This window comes from Plectropomus leopardus, chromosome 10, assembly GCF_008729295.1.
Source record: "Plectropomus leopardus isolate mb chromosome 10, YSFRI_Pleo_2.0, whole genome shotgun sequence".
Taxonomy (NCBI): Eukaryota; Metazoa; Chordata; class Actinopteri; order Perciformes; family Serranidae; genus Plectropomus; species Plectropomus leopardus.
The window spans coordinates 3,173,694-3,192,582 of NC_056472.1; the positions used below are offsets into that span (position 1 = coordinate 3,173,694).

At 40.1% G+C, this 18,889-nt stretch overlaps 1 protein-coding gene across 1 annotated transcript in view; it reads left to right on the forward strand.

The window, feature by feature from the left end:
• Positions 1 to 18,889, forward strand: part of gli2a (GLI family zinc finger 2a) — a 113,472-nt gene that overhangs the window by 61,651 nt on the left and 32,932 nt on the right. Inside the window, exons 3-4 of the mRNA XM_042494559.1 lie at positions 4,269 to 4,374; positions 16,122 to 16,327. Coding sequence (XP_042350493.1) covers positions 4,269 to 4,374; positions 16,122 to 16,327 — 312 coding nt within the window. The remainder of the gene's footprint in view (positions 1 to 4,268; positions 4,375 to 16,121; positions 16,328 to 18,889) is intronic.

An 18,889-nucleotide genomic window follows, 5' to 3' on the forward strand; every position in this document is an offset into this window, starting at 1 on the left:
ACCCAAAGGGGACGGCCCGGCGGTAAATCAAGAAACTGAGGCGTGTGAATCGTCCCGGCCACGTACCTGTTGGTAGCTGTCTCTGCAGCCCGGGAACAATGCAGCTGTCTGGGTGATGGAAGGGCCTGTTCAGCCCTTATCACCCCCACATTCAGCACCCCCAAACTGGGAGCGGGCAGTGGAGGGAATTGTCTTCTGGGGCTTCTGCTTGGTTCAAGTTATTATTGTGTGTTTGTGCATTTCATTATAACTTTTTCAAATGGATAAACTATATTCCATCACTTCCATCAAAAAGTTAATTAAAAAAAATGGAGTTCTTCAGTGTGACAGTTTAATTGGTCAACTCTCCAATACGTCTAAATGAAGCCTCTGTGCTGGCCTGACTTCCAACACATCCTCGCTGTCTTTGTCTCTGTCTCATCTCCTTGTCACGTGCCCTCTTGCCCCTCTCCACCAGAGATGTGCCAGGCAGCACAAGCAGGGGGCACCGCTCAGACAAAGCCCCAACTTCTGGCTCCACTTGTGAAACAAAGCTCAAACTCCTTTTCCCAGCTCTTGCTCCCTCTCACTCATTTACTGGGTGCCTCTTTTGGCTTTGTAACACACAAGTTGACTCGGAATTGGCCGCCTGTCTTGCGCACAAAAGCTTGGGAGGGTCACTGGCTGAGATCCAGCCGCATAGATCTTGATAGAAACACAGAGCTCCTTGGCCTGGTGAGCTCAGAGAAGAGAGGAGATGAGGAGTGCGGGGCACCAGAAGGAGTTTTACAACTCACTTTGGCTTCACAGACAATTTTCACTATTCAGAGAGTGCAGTGGAACATATTGAGTTTAACACTTATATTACCTGCAGACATCCTGTGATTTGTTGTGGTTTTTCAGGGTGTTAAATCATTTGACTTCTGTTTAAATCTGCCATGTCTGTAATTTCTGAGGTCAAAATCCCAGCTGAGATGCATGCTGAAGACAGAGATCCTCTGACAGTACTAATCATTTTTTAAGCTCAATTTTAAAAATCTGGGCCTGTATTCACAAAGGGTTTTAGTACTAAGAGTTGCTCTCATTGACAGCATTCAAAGAAAATTTACAGAATGTTGATGTTTTCTAAGAACTTCTCCTTAAAACATTTTTGTTTACTGTGGCTTTCCAATAACATGTTTTGCTTGCTTTTGCTCTTTGATTGTCTGTGTTTGAATGAGATTTTATGTTTTTCTTTAAGTATTGTACTTCATTTCATTTTTCTGTGCCCCTGTAGAGAACTTTGAATTGCCTTGTGTCTGAAGGGTGCTGTATAAATAAACGTGCTTTACCTTAAAGTTCAGACTAGATTCTGGTAAAGATAAAAGTTATTCACAAAGCACTTTAGTTTTTAAGAGAGCTCCTAAGATGAAAAACTGTTAGGAGTAGTGAAGAGGACTACGCTAGGCTCAAGAGTTTTTTAAGCAGAGTAAACATTTGCAAAAAGAATAATAGGTAGGAGAAATATTCTTCTTCAATATTGGATGACAGTGAGTTTATGAAATGCTACAGATTAAATAGTGCATTGATGTTTGTGCTTGATTCCTTTAAAAATTTACCCACATCTCCAACAAAACACAATAATGGTACATAATAATAATAATATTTGACAAATGTTACAGTGCAGCAGTGTGATCACCCAAAAAGCACGTTCACAGTATTTTGACACAGTTCATTTTACTGCCACAGGGTGTCCGCATTTTGCAGGCTCACACAATGCCATATCTGTGACAACCAATCACGTCTGTTAAAGGAATGTGTCATACCTAGCAACAGGGTTAACAACACCCCCTAAGGTAAAAGGTTCCATCCCTTCCTTACTCAGAGGTGCTCAGAGACCTTTCCTAAATCACTCCAAAGCTATGATTCTTTGTTGGAAACATTTAGGCTAAATAAGAAGCTCCCTGAGAGTATTCTTAGAATATTTTTGAATACGCCCTGTGGTGTTTTTTATGGCAAGTGATTTTTTTTTTAATTTCTAGACAGATACTCATCTTATTTTCATTGATGTGAAAAAAATTGCAGGCATTAGCCAAATCTTTACAGGGACATTTTAAATACTGTGGGACCACCTTCATGTTTGGATTTACAAAAACAAGAATTAACCAATCGTCCAAAATTCCTGTCTTAATCAACTGTATCTTTGGCATACCTGTCATAATGGTATGTTTCCAAAGGGAAAACAATCATTGTGGGTAATGCTTGTTATTAAACAAATTCCACACCAGTCGAATGATTCCCAGTTTAGGGCTGCCCTCAGGGGAACTCTACTCTCCCAGTCATGTGTAATCCCATCAGAATTAACTAAGAACAAGACGGTACAACGTCATGATGACTGCCTCAATCACAACAACAAAAGGCTCAATCAGGGTTAAGTAGCAGTAATGTCTGCCTTTGTAATCGGCATCACCTAAAAACAACTTGAGGCATTCATTCAAAGCCTGCAGGCAGTCCTGTTACACCTTGTTTTTACAGCACTGCCAGTAGCCCATTAGGGAGACACATCTCAAATAAGGACATGTTTAAAAATTGACTCAACAAATAAACATAATTTGACACAAAAAAGTCCAAACAATTTTTAGAATTGTTGTTGGGTTTAAAAAGGAAATTCCATGTATCTAAACATGAATTTCTAAAAAGTAAAACAACAAGGATCAAATTTGCCACACATTCATTTATTTGTTGCAGCCTGCCAATCAAAACATCTGCCAACATGTATTGATTTTAAATTTTTGGAGCTGGACCACTCATTAGAAGCACTGTTGGAAAATATATATCATTCCATTATTGGTTGCACCACTATCACGGAGCACGGAGCGTACTCAAGTGGTCCAGTAGAATACCAGTAGTAAAAATGTCATTGTTAATTGCGCAAAGTCTAAAAGTTAGCTTCATTTGCCTCTGCAGCAGCAGCTCCTTTCATCCATCAATCTGATCAGCTCTGAACAAATCTGCAGATCAATTATCCAACCCGCAAGTCAAACTCCACAAACTCCTGCTTTTTTAAAAAAAAAAAAAAAAAAAAACTTATGAAGAGTTCCGCCTGTGCTCCGCCTACAGACATGCAAAAATATCCAAATTTAGAATGGGGACACAGAAATTTGCTGTAGTAAAATCAACACTGACTGTCCAATCAGATACAGTAGAGCAATGTTAGCCAGCAGTCCTTATTAAAAAAATGTCATTGCTACAGGAACAAAAGACCTCCTAAATCTTTCTGTGGAGCATATGAGTAATAGAAGCTGTTTCCTCCTGCCACTTCTTGCAAAAGTGCTTTGCAGAGGGCACTGACACAACTAGAGCTGTAGAAAATGTACATTTTGTTGGGTGTCTATTGATTCTGGCAGCAAATCCTTTGGACTTAAACATCCTCAATTTGTGGCATATTGTCCATCACATTGGTGTGAAACAACACACCCATTTCCCCCTCATCATCCAATCCCAGTGGTCCTCTCACGTAGCAATAATGATCTGCTCTCTCTGAGCTTTGACCTTTAACCTCGGTGGTCTGTGCTCCCAGGTCATCCCAGGTTTACTGGACCGTACCGCCAAAGAATCCTAATAGCAGCCAGGGATTAGCCCGAGGGAGCTGTACTGCACTGTGCTCTCTGTCTTTAACTCTGTCTCTACAAAGTGCACACACACACAACCGCACAAACACACTGCTGAACGTTCTCAGGGTTAGAAGTTGCTCTTTTTGACTTATTTTCCAGCATCAAACATGTGAAAGAGAATTAGTAGGCTTTTGTGTATGATTAGAGCTCTCCTCCTCTTCAGTCAGGACAATCATGTCTCCTGCTCAGCCATTGTAATCACAGTAATTAATGAAGATCGGCTGTGTTGTCCTAATGAGACTTCCCTCAAGCCATCAGACCATTTATGGCAGGAAATGGTGGATTGGTGCATTCTTTTGTCTGACACATAAAAATACATTCATTGTTGTGTAAAAGCTGCTTTGGTCTCATTTGATGGAGGGCCATTAATGAACAATTCTTGGGGCAAAAGCCACAGACACTAGAAAGGTTTCAATTACGGGCAGATTACAGGAACTGTAAAGTGGTACAGTTGCATGTCACGCTGCGTTGCAGGCATTAGTCAGGAACTTAATTTCAGCCTTAGTATCTGTTTGTGCTGTTCAGTACTATTCTTATTTTGCCAGCTTCGAGAAAAGTGTCAACACACAGTGTTTATTTGACTGTATTTCATTGATCTTCTAATTTGTGACCTCTTCTCTCCTTTTATGCACTCAGGGGCCCACCACCTCTTCCCCACGTTTCACACACCCATCCCAATCGACATGAGACACCACGAGGGGCGATACCATTATGAGCCACACCCACTCCACGCAATGCATGGGTAGGTGTCATTAAAGTGTTCGAAAGATACCAAATATGTCAAAAATGACTTTTGGGGAACTATGCATGAAATGATGTATGATATGTTTAGATTATTTAGATTAGATGGAGTCCTTGGTTTGAAAGCCTAAATATAAACCGGTTTTAGTGAAGAGCTGAGGCAAGTTAATGCTGAAGTACAGTGCAGAATAACATAATTTTTAATTTTTTCCAACTATATGTTTACTAGAACAGAATATTGGTACTTGATGCCTTTAAGGTATCAGCCAAAATAACCTAGTAACAAGTAGTATCAAAACTTCTCTGTTCAAAGAATGCCTGCATTTGATCCTTCTTGTACCCAGATCTAGAAAAAATGGCTATTGCTCACAGCCGATCACCACAAGCATCCTTCAAATTAATGCAATGTGTTATTGGCCTACTACTGCAGCAGCTACAACCCATTCAGTCTGTGATGTGCTGTAGTTTAGAGCAGTGTATTGACAGAGAATGCAGTTCAGTGTATCAAAAAATGTCAAAAAAAAAACATTAAGTGTAAAAGAAAACTGCCTGAAAATAGAAAAAGTCTAAAACAAACAAAAACAAGTAAACAAGAACAATGAACAACTGAGGTAATAATCTGAAAAAAGTGCTCAAAAATGCCAATTATTTTGTAAAAAAAAAAAAGTTTAATATATATTTATGATAATTATATAAATATAGTCACTTTGGACATTTGTTCTTATCTTTTGTTCTAATCTTTTTTTCCAAAGCTGCTAATGTCTTGCACATTGGGTGAAAAAGCAAACCAGTCTGCACAGGATGTGAAGGTTTACATACGTGTGAAGGTGTCTGTATGCACCATAAAGAAGTGATGTCAATCTAGGTTTTAAAGGGTTACAAAAAAAATTGGTTTTATGTTCAACTTTTATGTTGAACTTCCTCCTCAATTGTGGTGATACAGTGACATGTGAAGGTAATTCGTCACTTTTCATTAGCTTTCTCTCTCTGAGCGTTGCTTTACTGCTCCTTCCTATTTGCCCACACCAGAGCTGGAGAAAATCCTGCCCCTGCTTCTGAGCTTCATTGACAGAGCCAAGTTCAAATAGATGGAAGCCAGAGCAGATACACAGAGAGAGAAAGACGGAGATGAAGAGAGACAAGCCACATTAGCGCTCCTAAAATTTCATGGTGTGGGACTTACAGTAGATGAGCTCTGCTGAGAGAAATCCCAGTTAAAGACTGTTGGAAGATGAACACAGATGTGTCACTGGCAGCACTTTTTATATATATATAATAGTAAAATCATTTTGGAGGAAAAAAACCTTTACTATCAGCTAGAAAGTAGAAATCTCAAACACAAATGTATATATTTCAGCTCAACAAAACATTCCATTGTAGACCATGAGCTCACAGTGTATTGTTTTGGGATAAATAGGTTTGCAGTCCAGTTTGTATGCCTGGATTTAAAAGTTGTATCCTAACCTGACCTACAAAGAAACACTAATTTATTTTCAGACTTTCTTAATGTGGCATTACCATAAAACTCTGGCCCTCCTAACCCTGCCAGGCCCTCTTATTCTTATCTAAAATATTCCATCCAGGTAGGGAACCCAGGAGGAAGATCAATAGAGGTTTTGTGAGAACTCTGCTGTTACATTTAAATTCAGTGAGATCAGGTGATACACAGTGCAGGCAGAGCGATTCATCACCTGCAAAGCAAGTGGGGGGGGGGGGGGGGGGGGGGTGCTGCATGGCCGCTTCATTTTGATTTATGTGATGTGACTCTGACAGAGTGCTCTTGCTAATTCATCAACACTTTGATATCGCTGTCTTTTCCTCACTATGCAACAAATTCACCTACTTACAGCGTGTTGTCCCAGTGAAATGGAGCAGGGTGTAGGTGCACAGCACAGTCAGTGGTTGGTCTTGTCAGGGTTGCACCTTCTGTCTGAAGGTTCGTGGTAGGTCCATATGAAGCACCCTTCATCACTGCTTGCATGTAACATAATGAGCGTCGCAGGTCAGCTGTCATATTGCAGGACTCAATGCTTTATTACCTGCTTTGGTCCCTGGCTGACAGTTCAGGGGTATTAATGTGACTCAGTAGGTCAGTGCACATATCACATGTGCACTGTAGCTTTGAGTGCAATTAAAACATTTGTTAATCTGAAATACAAAAGGTTTGATTGGTTTGGCATTAGTTAAGTTTAAAGTACTACCAACTTGTGGTGGTATGCTTGGGCAGTTTTGTGGTATTAAAGTACACCAGGGTGTTTAGAAATCCAGAAGTTATGTTTTACAACACATGTAGGTGCTCCTCTTTCTATTAAACTCATTGCAGTGATGCACAACATGCATCACCAGAGCATGTCTACAGTCTCTCCTGGTGGAACAGGCAGCTGAGCTGAAGGACACTGTGACACCTACACCCCTTTCTCACCAAAATTAGCGTGTGCATGCTGTTTTTTTAGATATGGGTAAACCTGCTAAATATGAGCAATTGGCTATATTCCCACTGCCACTAAAGTGAGCCACTGGAGTGAGCCTGCCTTTCTGTCAGTGGTGTCTTTTCTTTATTCATCTCTTATTAAGTTCCCCTTTCAAACTTGGTTCAGACTACTTTAGAACAATGTGTTTAGTGCTGCTTAGGAGGAGAAGGAGGGTAATTGGTGGTGGCATGTCATTGCATCTTGCTGATTAAGAAGCTTAAATTACTGCGTTCACACAGTCGTTGTGTTCCCATCCATGTTGATCGGACCCGGAGGGAGTAAAAACCCGTGTCTACTGCACATCATTTGCCCCAGGTGTGAATGCCGATTGTAAGAATTCTAATTGCATTAAAAAGCCAGACGTTAGCAGGTGATAGCGTTTTTTTAGTTTGTTTGTTTTTTGTGCAGTGGAAATGGAGCTCTAGTGGTGGAGGGAGAAGTTACAGGACTTTAAACAGCCAGTGGCCAACAGGCAGAGGCAGTTTACAGTACAGCACTGTAGAGAATAACAACATGTTTTTTACATCTAACAAGGGCCGATACGGATACGAATACCGATTATTGGTAGTTAATGAGACTGTATGTCTTTGAACATCCCATAGACTCTGATTAATTAGTCAATGTGATAAATTGTTCAACTTATACTACTGCTATCCCTCCTCTATTCAAAAGCTACAAAGCAATCTTCCAGGCAGTATAATGCAATTTATCTTCATAACTCAGGATTGCAACATCAATACATAAAACATCTTTTCACATGCCATCTTTCAGCACCTCTAAATGCCTGATGCAGGATTTTAAAGAAGCAACCTTCTGGCTGTGGTCTCACTGCCTTCCACCAACCTAGCAGACATTAGAGAGAAGAAACACTCCGAATCCAAACTGCCTCTGAATCACGTTAGACAGAGCCTCTCGTGGGAGGGTAGAAGAACTTGGACTTTGAGACAGCACTTATGTGCTGTTTGCTGCACATTGTGGAGTCGGGCATCTTCTGTGCGAAACCCACAAGCCAGGAAAGCCAGCCACCGTGCCAGCATGTTTGACCGGGTAATTAGCATCCGAAATCCAGCCTTCCGTTCCCAGAACCTCAACGACAACGCAGCGGATGAGAAAAACAGATCCCCCGCTCATTCCACAGCCCGTATTTATGCTTTTTGGGAAGCAGTCGGGGGGACAAATTGCAGCACTGAAAAGTTGAAATATGCCCAAGGTTTTTGTGTGGCAGAGCTGCGGCCTGCACCGCCCCTGTACACAAACAGATGTGGTCCCACTCACTAGGCAATCAGCCCGTTCAAGGCCCACAGCCCCACAGCACGGAATGTGTTGATTAAATACAGTTTACAGATCAGCCATTCGGCTTGATGTTGTTCTTTCCCCTCATTGTTTTGGTTTGGTTAACATGGAAAAGGGGAAGGGTGAGGAGTTGAGTGGGAGGGGGGGGTGCAGATTTTGGAGCCTGACAATTGGTTGTCAGTGGTTTTGACAGACATGTTGTTAGCTTATGTTGTTACTTGTTGGCTCCAGCCTCGGCTCATCGTCACAGCTTATGTTTGAATTTGGATGCTCCCCTGAGTTACAGCCTGGAATGTGCTGCTGAAAAGACAAGGGACCCGTCAATCAAAGGACTGGGAAGTTGCAAATCAGTAGTCTGAAATTTTCACGCTTTATCACACGGGTCTCAACATAATTTTCTCGCACTCAAAAAAGACTAAATGGTATGTGACAGCAGCGGTGCCGAATAATGGATAATTACCCACTGTATAATCCCGTCTCATTTAAGTATATTATCCCGTCGTCTGACATAGTTCTGCTGGGCCCCTCCTTTGTGCACAGTCCTCGCTTCTTAGTGAGTACAGTATCGAGTTGTGTCCAAATCCTCAGCATCCTGATCAGGGCCCCAAAAACAACTAAGGCAGGATCTTAGCATGTCCCCTGTGGGGCAGCATGGTGATTTATCTTGATCGCCTTGGCTGCCCAGAAGTACAGAAGGGAGTGTGTCACATCATAATTCATCCCACCCCGAGCCAATAGGGAAATGCCAGAGAGGCAAATTCTAACTTGTTGGTCAGCCAGGAGGGCAGGGAAGCAGGCGGACGGACAGAAAGGGAACTTGTCGCGTGGAAAACATGTTACATTGGCAGCATCCTTGGCAGTGACGATGGATCGTTTTCAAAGTCATCATTTGCAGAAAGTCTCATTTAGACTGAATTCATTCATTTTGAGACTCTAGTTTTGAATATATCTATACAAAAACACCTCCTAAAAGAGATAAACTAGTTTGTATCAAGTATCGCTTGTCTCAAGGCAAGTGTTTATACTAGGCTTGGGTGGTATGTAATATTTCATACCCTCATATCCTCCTGAAGTTTCATCAGGGTGTACACTGTGACAGTTTAAGTGTGATAGAAACCCACAAAATGTTAAGAAAATATTCTTACACATTTTCTCACAAAAATGTACTTATTAAACAGAGAAATACAACTTAACACCTTGTGAATTCAACTTTCTCTCATTCATGGAACACTAACAAAGCTTAATCCTTTGAAACCAAAGCAAACTGGCTTGTTTTCTCACAGAAATGTTGGGAGAAGGTAATTATGAGTAATTAAACAAAATATGGCCCTAAAAGTGAAAAAAAAAATGTATAGAAGTTAATATTACCTGAAAGTAACACAGACTTTTTTAAAAGGCCTAAAAAGGCATGAAAATAAAAATTTAAAAAAAACTATTATATATACTTTCTTTCTGTAACAAAATTTTAAATATAAGATTAAATTATTGTAGGACGTATATTGCCAAGTTGGTCTTTGCTTTTTTCCTCTTGTTTTAAAAGGAAATTAAACCAATTTGCTCAAGATTCAAAAGTAAAAAACCAAAAAAAAACCATGCCTTTATTCCCCACAGTTTCTCTCTGCCAACTGGCTGCCGGCAGTTTACAGTCCTGTAACTTCTCTCTCCACCACTAGGTGTCCCAGTGTTTTTCAGCTCAGCTAGTTGAGAATAAAGATCCAGCTCTGTTGGTGCGTGTTGTGCACTACATACAATGACTTTAATAGAAATAAGAGCGCCTGTATTCATGACGGTATTGAAAAACATATGTTAAAAGTTTTTAAATACCATGGTATATTGTAATGTCTTAATACCGCCCCAGCCTATTATAAAGCATTTTCCAATGGCCACACTCCACTGTACGTGTGCGCTGGTATGTACTTAGTCATTGTGTTAGTCATATGCTCAACAAGCTGCACCATGTCCAAATCACTTTTTCTCACAGCTGAGTTTTAACAATGAAACAACAGAGAGCATGTAATCACACAGTACAGAACACAGAGACAAATAGCAATTACAGAGTTGAAAGCATGTACTGACTCACATAGACTTCCTATCCATCCATCTATCCCTCCATCTATCCCTACTCCTCACCAACTATCATCCTTACCAGGACAATCTCCTTAATTCAGCAGCAATGAAGAATTAAGATTTTCAACAGCATTTCTTCTTCTTTTTGCAACAGGACAGCCACCCATACTGTTCAGTTATGATGAAACTTTCTTTAAATGGCAGCCACTAATTAAGAGATAGGTCTCTTCCCATTCAACCACTGTGGAAGCCTGTGGAAAACACACACAATTCAAGTAACATCTTGTCAGAAAAAGGGTGGATCGACAAGGCTTCAATAATGGTACCTGCCAGACAGGGCTATTATTTGCAGCCTCCTGACAGGCAACAGCAGTAAATTTCACCTTATTATCAAGGCCTCATACACACTCCTGGTCGTCTGAGTGATTTACTGCGGCTTGAATGATGTGTGTTGACATGCTGGTTTGCTATCAGCCAAGAAACAAATAACTATTGTTGATGGATATAAGTTCAAAGTCAAATATTGCATGTTGATTTTAATAGATATTAAAACAAGCTCACACTTGAAGCTCTCATTATGTGTCTTTCAGCAAAGAAATATGAAGCACGCTGAGGGTATGTTCATAACACGATTGTGTGGTGGCTCCTGTCGTCATGATGTTTCAATTTGCTTTTGAGGATAAGGCTGCTGATTTTTTATTGTCTACATATATTATCAGACTATACTAACAGGTACTGCTTAAAAACATGAAACTATACAATGAAGATGTTATGATGACATTTTTTCCTTTTCCAGTACCAACTGCAGTACCTGAACATGCGTATTGGCTGATATCGAGTGCAGATCCATTGTTGTATTGCATGGCTAAGGTTAACACTGTGAAACCTAAGCAAATTGGCCTGATTTCTTTCAAAAATGTGCAATGAATAAATGACCCAAAAAAAGCAAGAAATTAGTAAAAAAAAAAAAAAAAAAAAAAAAAAAAAGTTCAAGAAAATTACCCCAAATAAAAGGTGAAAAAACAATGACCAGAAAAGAGTGCTTAAAAATTATACCTATTTTGTGACATAATTTTCGTTCTCACAATGTTATCATATAAACGCGGCAAAGGAACGACTTTTCAGTTTTTAGTGGGGCTCATCTAAACATGAAACTCATGACAAGTTTGCTCTGTGCTGTGTTAATGGATTGGCAAAAATGGCAGGATGCAAAATGATTTCTTTTTAAAACCACACACACAAATTGAAAAAAAAACAAGAGAAAGCCATTCTGTTGGAAACACAGAGTACTTAAAAATTTTGAAATAAAATTTGTGGTATCAGATAGGTGCATTAACTTTCGTACTTGCCCATCTTGCATTTCAAGCAGTATCGCAGGCATTTCTGATAGTGCTACCAGTATCAGAACAAGACAGAAAGACTAACATGTTTTTTTTGTGCCTGGTAGTGAGATTTGTTGACAGTGAGAAAATTATGCAATAACATCCACCCAATCACTTAAAAATGCAAAATTACTGTAAAATATTTGAACCATACTTAATGAAACTTCAGCGAAATCTAATACACATTGAGATCTATTATTAAACAGCATTGCATTTCATTACTTTAGACATGCTTTTTTAATATCCAGGAAACTTACACTAAATTACACTATATTGTATTATGACTTTAGCTCAATACTGGAATCCCAGTGTCTCTGATATCTTCGAATCACCAGTCTGATAAGACAGAGAGCCAGCAGCAGTGCCAGCTTACCCAGATAGTCCTCCAGTGAAGCACCGGAGCACTAATCTGAGGTGGCACTGCCAAGCTCTCTGTATGCTGCTGCAAGGCGGACTGAGGGAAGCGTGTTTTTGTGTATGGAGCGTCTGTTTCTTCTCACTTCTCCCCTCCCGCCCAGAACAGAGGGCTCTTTATGGCTGTTTGTAGGAGAAGACTGGGCCTGACGGCAGAAAGTTGGCCCTCAGACAAGGCCGGCAGTCTGCAGGCGCTTACTGGAAATGGAGCAAGGGCCGAGGCTCTGGGTTGGTTGGCTCGGCCCGAGCTGGGCAGGGCCGGGTCGGGTGCAGGGTGGCGTCTGCACAGAGGCAGTGAATGAGAGACTGAGGAGGGAAACTCTGGAGGGAGGATGGATAGGAGGGGGGATACTGCAAAAGCATGCTTTTAGGGTTTCAGGCCCACCGCTCATAGCCACGGCCAGGAACTACAACTTGGACCAATCATGCTCATTTTATCAGAGTCAAATGATCTGACACTCTGTTTCAGATGCAGAGGGATCTGAATATTGACCATCTTTACTATTTACTAACCTTATGTCATCTTTTTTCAGTTTCAGTCTTGGTTAACACTCAACCCATAAACAGATACCAAACTTTGGATGTCATGTAGTCCCTCAGAAGGTCATCTCCTTATTTAACTGAATTGCATAAATGTAGGTTTTGGTGGTACCAAACCCACAAAATGTTAAGAAAATTATACTGTAACACCCATTTTTCTCATTAAACAGAAATACAACTGAATAACTTGAATTCAACTGGAACACGGACAAAGCTTAACACTTTGAAAACTAAGTAAATTGGCTTCATTTCTTTCAAAAATGTGGGCAGAAGGCAATTATGACCATTTGGATCAAAAATAAGCAAAGAAATAAAATAAAATAAATAAATAAAAAAGTTTGAATTAACTTAAAATAAGCACAAAAAGCCCTGGTGATTGTTGAAACAGTGGACTTAGTAACTAGCACGAGTAACCATGGTGGTTTGGGTTAGTTTTATTTTGTTTTGCTCAACTTTAAATAGTTTAAAAGTTTTTTTAAAAAAGGGTTTTTTTAAGAGTTAACGAGGCAAATGACCCCTTTTTTTTCTGTAACCAAATTTAAAATATACTTTTAAAGTTATAAATATCGTTTTTCTGACATTTCTGACATTTTCCTGACAATTTGTTTGATTGTGAAATGCGTCTGAATGCAGCACAAAGAATAAAATGATATTGATACAGGTTTTAAGGGGTCATTTGCCTCGTTAACTCTTAAAAAAACTCTTTTTTAAAAAAACTTTTAAACTATTTAAAGTTGAGCAAAACAAAATAAAACTAACCCAAACCACCATGGTTACTCGTGCTAGTTACTAAGTCCACTGTTTCAACAATCACCAGGGCTGGTTTGGTCGAAATTAATCCTTAATTCACCGAAAACCTGCCATTATGCCCCACAGTCTCTTTCTGCCTGCTGGCCGCTGGCTGTTTACAGTCCTGTAACTTCTGCCTCCACTACTAGGTGTCGCTGTGTCTTTCAGCTCAGCTGCCTGTTCCACCAGTAGACTGGAAATTGAGCTCTGGTGGCGCATGCTGTGCACTACTTACGATGATTTTAATAGAAATGGTAGCGCCTGTATTTATGATGCTATTGAAAAACATACCTTCGGGGTATCTAAATACCCTGGTTTAACATTATATTGTGATACTGCCCAAGCCTACATTAGTGAATCATGTTACCAGCCAGTGTGATCTGGACATTCATACATGAACTTCTCCTTCCACTCTTTTCGTATGCATGCAGTTGTTGCTGCCAAGAATCAAAACCACACTTATAAACCCTCATGTGTTCACCACAGCCATCAGGCTGTTTAAGCGTCAGCTTCGGCACCCTTTGCTCTCAGGCGCTCATATAAGCAGCTGTTCTGTTATTTTAATTACATCGCATTGTTTGCGAATGCCACTGTGGTCATATTTTCTATAAAAGAATGGCTGCCAAATATGCGACGGAATGAAGTGGAGAAAGTAGTGTTTAATCTCTGACATATTCCAACAGGGCCAGCATGAAGTCACTTCATTCTGTCAGTTCAAAACACGTAGGCTAAACATGGGAGCAAAATGACCGCCAGGAATATAAACATTTTGAGTAGAAATGTTGACAGTGAAATAACCTCAAACCTGAATTTCATTTTGAAAAGATGAACCAATGCATAACAGTTTACTCATGTCTTACTCAGGCTCATTGTGTAAGGGCCTCCTCTACTTTACTGACAGCAGTGCAGTGAGTCATCAGTCCACTCATTCCCCTTAAAGTTTAATCACCTCAACCCTTTTTCTTGTCTTCCTCCTTTTTTCTTAAGAGAGATTCCAATATGGAAACATACTATATGACACATATGTCCCTATATCAGGAGTAATACGTGCATGTATGTTACCCATGAGGCCATATATTATTTCACGCAGGCATCCTCTGGATATATGGCAAGATATACTGTATGTACATAACCTATATGTCTACAATGTAAGCATATGTGTGCACATATGAAAAATCTATATGATTGTTTATACAGTGTTATATCTTGTGACCATATATATTAAGGATATATATTTGATCCATGCAAGTTTATGAAAACAAAGCAAGTACATTTATTCTGTATATGTTCGTCTTATTTTTCAACATACATGTCTATTTTTATTATATTTACAATTATAGTATCATATGTCATACGTCAATTTAAAATTAGTTTGTATTTGCCTTGTTGGGAGGAGTCTTTAGTAAGAGTAAGTAATTGAGAGTAAGGAGCATATGTCATATGTGCAAACCATTTTACATACATAGGTATATACATAACATACATTAATACATACAAACAAATACATAAATATGTCAACATACATATTTGTATTGGCTAGAACTTTTTATATGTGTAAAGGCAGTATATGCAGATATATTAATGTATAGATTGATTAGTGATTTACAGTTACTACTCTTCTATGAAGATGAAATACTTGTTTTATGTCTTGTTGCCACACAGACTTTTATAAAGACAATAGGTTTCTTATTTTTGTTTGACTTCACGCAAATCCATCATTCTCTCTTTAGTTTGTCTTCAGTGATTTTGAAAAATCAGCTAGGCATTGCCTTATAATTTTTCCCCCTGGATGGAGTTAAATTGTATGCAGGCACTTTATTTCACTGTAATCTACCTGTCTGTTCAACCAGAGAGCAGTTTCCACTAAAAGTCCACTTTAATTTGAATCCCTGCAACTGGCAATATATTGTTTTTTGTTAAAACAGCAACCCACTCAGTTATTCAGCCTTTGCTCTCTTAGTCATCATTCCTCCCGTTTAAGTCTTTGAGCTGAACTTCTACCAGGTGTTCTTACCACACACCGAGGGAGCGGTAGGCCTCTTATCAGAGCCAAAGCACACTAGGTCGACACAAGTACTAGTGCCCCTTCAAAGGGTTGTGCCACTGCCAGCGGCCAGCAGACATTTTTATCAAGAGTTCAGCCCCTCGGGGCTACAGAGAATTACAACACCTACTTGTCTGCGAGCAGAGCTGCCAATTACCTCTCAGAGATGACATGTTTACTGTGAAGCCTGATGTGAGCGGCAGGCTGTCAGAGAACGTCTGACTTTTCATGTCAGAGGCGGCTATAGGCTGCTACCTTAGGTTCAGAGCATCCAGTTGCACTCTCTTGTCATAAACCGTGTAATGCGTGATGGGAGAGACCATGCCCATGCCCACCCAAACAGATATGCTTCCTGGTAGCCTTGCAATGGAAAGCCCTTGGTCTCGACTTGTCTGTAGCTCTGGGGCTTAATAGGAGAAGGCGAACAAAAGGGGATTATTATGTATTAGCTGTGGAACCGGGGAGGGGAAAGGGTGTAAGTGGATTGAGAATGCAGACACTTTTGTGGAATCACAGAAGTTAAGGCTTGTCTATGAACATACCAATGAAGATCACTCACAGTGATAAGTGAACATGATGCAAGTAATCAAATTAGCAAAGGAGATCTTCACTGTTTCCACTTCCCACTGTCTGTTTTTGTCCCTCTTTTTATCTATGACCCTCATTCTCCATTCACTTCCATCCCCCACCACATCTTTCTGAGCATCATTTATTGACATCACTCTCATTTTCCCTACCTCCTTCACAGACCTCCAGGACTGACGGGCAGTCCAGTCATCTCAGATATTTCCCTGATCCGTCTATCACCTCACGCGGCGCCTGGGACGGGTGAGTCACCGTTCAGCCCTCCACATCCTTACGTCAGCCCCCACATGGAGCACTACCTACGCTCGGTACATGGCAGTCCCACTCTCTCCATGATCTCAGCAGCCCGCGGGCTGAGCCCTGCTGAAGGTAAGATTAACCCTACCAGCACATTCATTTAATGTTACAGCATAACCTCAACCACTATAACACTATAAAGAATCCTGAACAGCAGCATCCCACTTGAGTAACACAAATTGAAATTTTTACACAGGGCTCATGACCTATTTGACTACTCTTTTGTAAATCATCATCTCTGTGTAGAGATTTTTATAGCATTTCCTCCATGTTTTTTATGCCTCCACACTGGCAATATCCAAGTTTTCGGGTTGTCCATCCGTACGTCCCCATTTCTCATTCTTGTGAACATCATATCTCAGGAAGCCTCAAGGAAATTGCTTTCAATTTCTCACAAACGTCCACTAGTACTCAACAATTAACTGATTTTTTTTGGTTGTCATAGATCAAAGGTCAAGGTCACTGTGACCTCCTTTGTCTCATTTTCGTGAATATGATACCTCAGGAGCACACTGAGGGAATTTCTTTAAATATGGCTCAAACTTCCACTTGGACTCAGCAATGGACTGATTAAATTTTGGTGGTCAGGTGGTCATAGGTCAAAGGACAAGGTCACTGTGACTTTACATCTATTTCATTCTCTTCAATGTAATATCAAATATGTAAATAAGACCTTGAGGAATTTCTTCAAATATAGCACAAACGTTTACTTGGACTCAACTATGGACTGATTAGATTTTAGTGGTAAAAGGTCAAGGCCACAGTGACCTTGCATCCATTTCATTTTCTTTGATGTGATTTCAAATATCTGAAGAACAGCTTAAGGGAATTTATACAAATTTGGCGCAAGCTTTCATTTGGACTCAACAATGGACTGATTACATTGAAGGTCACTGTGACCTTGCATCCATCTCAGTCTCATGAGCATAATATCTAAAGAACACTTTGAGGGATGGAAAATGATTAGATATTTGCGGCCGAAGGTCAAGGTAGCTGTGACCTTGTGTCCATCTCACTCTCATGAATATGGTATCTCACGGTGGCCTTGAGTAAGTTTCCTCAAATTTGGCACAAACATCTACTTGGACTCAAAAATGAAAGGATTACAATTTGGTGGTCAAAGGCCAAGGTCACTGTGACCTCATAAAATGTGTTTTTGGCCATATCTCAATAATGCATATGCTTGTTATGACAAAATTACACGCAAATATCTACTAGAATAAAATGATGATAGTGATATTGATATATAACTATATATATATATATAACTTAGAACTTTGTATTTTAGCCCTGACTTATATTTGCTCTAGCCACCATTAATGGCTTTATGAAGACAAACTCCAGCTATCAAGCAAATTCCTTTTTGTTTTTAAATGGTTGTTCAGAACCATTGTTGAAGTGCATTACCTCATTCTGCTGGGGTTATTTGTGTAGTGAAATTGGAGAATCATCTTCTTTTGTTTACAACAATGTGTTTGTCTCCAAACACATATTTGTTGTAGACTGTAAGAATACATGTTTATACACATATTTTGGAATTAAGTACATTTATTAACTTATGGCAAGTGCTGGAACAACATGTGAGACGAAAGATACTTCCTACATGCTGTCATTGACTTGCGCTCGTATAGATGCTTAATATGTGAAAGACTTCCAGTGCCCAGGCACATGTGTTCATCCATAAACACTCCCATTCCAAAACACTCCGCCTCAGTCTTCTTATGCTGTATGCAATGTACACAATATGACAAATAAACTGCAAGTGATGTGGAAAATCCTTCACATGGCAGCTATTCTGCAGCTGCTTTGACCAGTTAACATTAAGGAGGTGAGATTAGAGTTGAGCGGGTTCAGAATTTATGTATCCTGTTCACTATAAACTGACTCTGTCTGCTTGGCTGCAGCTCACCGCATGCACGCTTTAGTTTACACAGTTGATTATTTAAGCGGCGGTGATAATTAGTCTCGCACCTTATACATTCCCCTACATGAGGTACTGAAGCACACCTTTCATCAAGCATGTTCTGGTGTTTTCGCATGTGTGTGCATGCTGGTGATTTGCGGGTGTATGAGGGATATGCTTTGCGGTGCAGGCAACGTACCGGCTCCTTTGTATATATGTTTGGGCAGAAGAAACTATGAAAATTAGCAGGGGAAAAAAAACACACTGAACTATTGAGTTGACACGATGACAGACCTGTCCTCGCTACCCTTGTTCAAACAACAGGTTGTAGAAGAAAGGAGCCATAGGCCTGCACCCAGCATCAATAAATCACAGAGCACACGCTGCTGGCAACTAATGCTTCCCCGCCTTTCAAGAGAAGCAATGCGGAAGAGATGCTGTCACTGATAAAGTGGCAGGGAAGTATGGCACCAAATGGAGGGCACTGTGCAGCTCTGCAGAACATAAATAAAGCCTGTGGAACCACGGAGCTCAGTGGAGCATGTGTAAACCTCTGATAGGGATACCTGGGTGCCAGGCATCTGTTGAAGGCTCTTTGTGAAACCCTAGCTGTTTATGTACAGTCAGAAGTGGAAAAAGCATCACAATATTTTAGTAAGTAAAAGTACACTTGCTGTAAAGAGATTTTACTTGACTAAAAGTAAAAGTAGGTCAGTTAAAATGTACTCTGA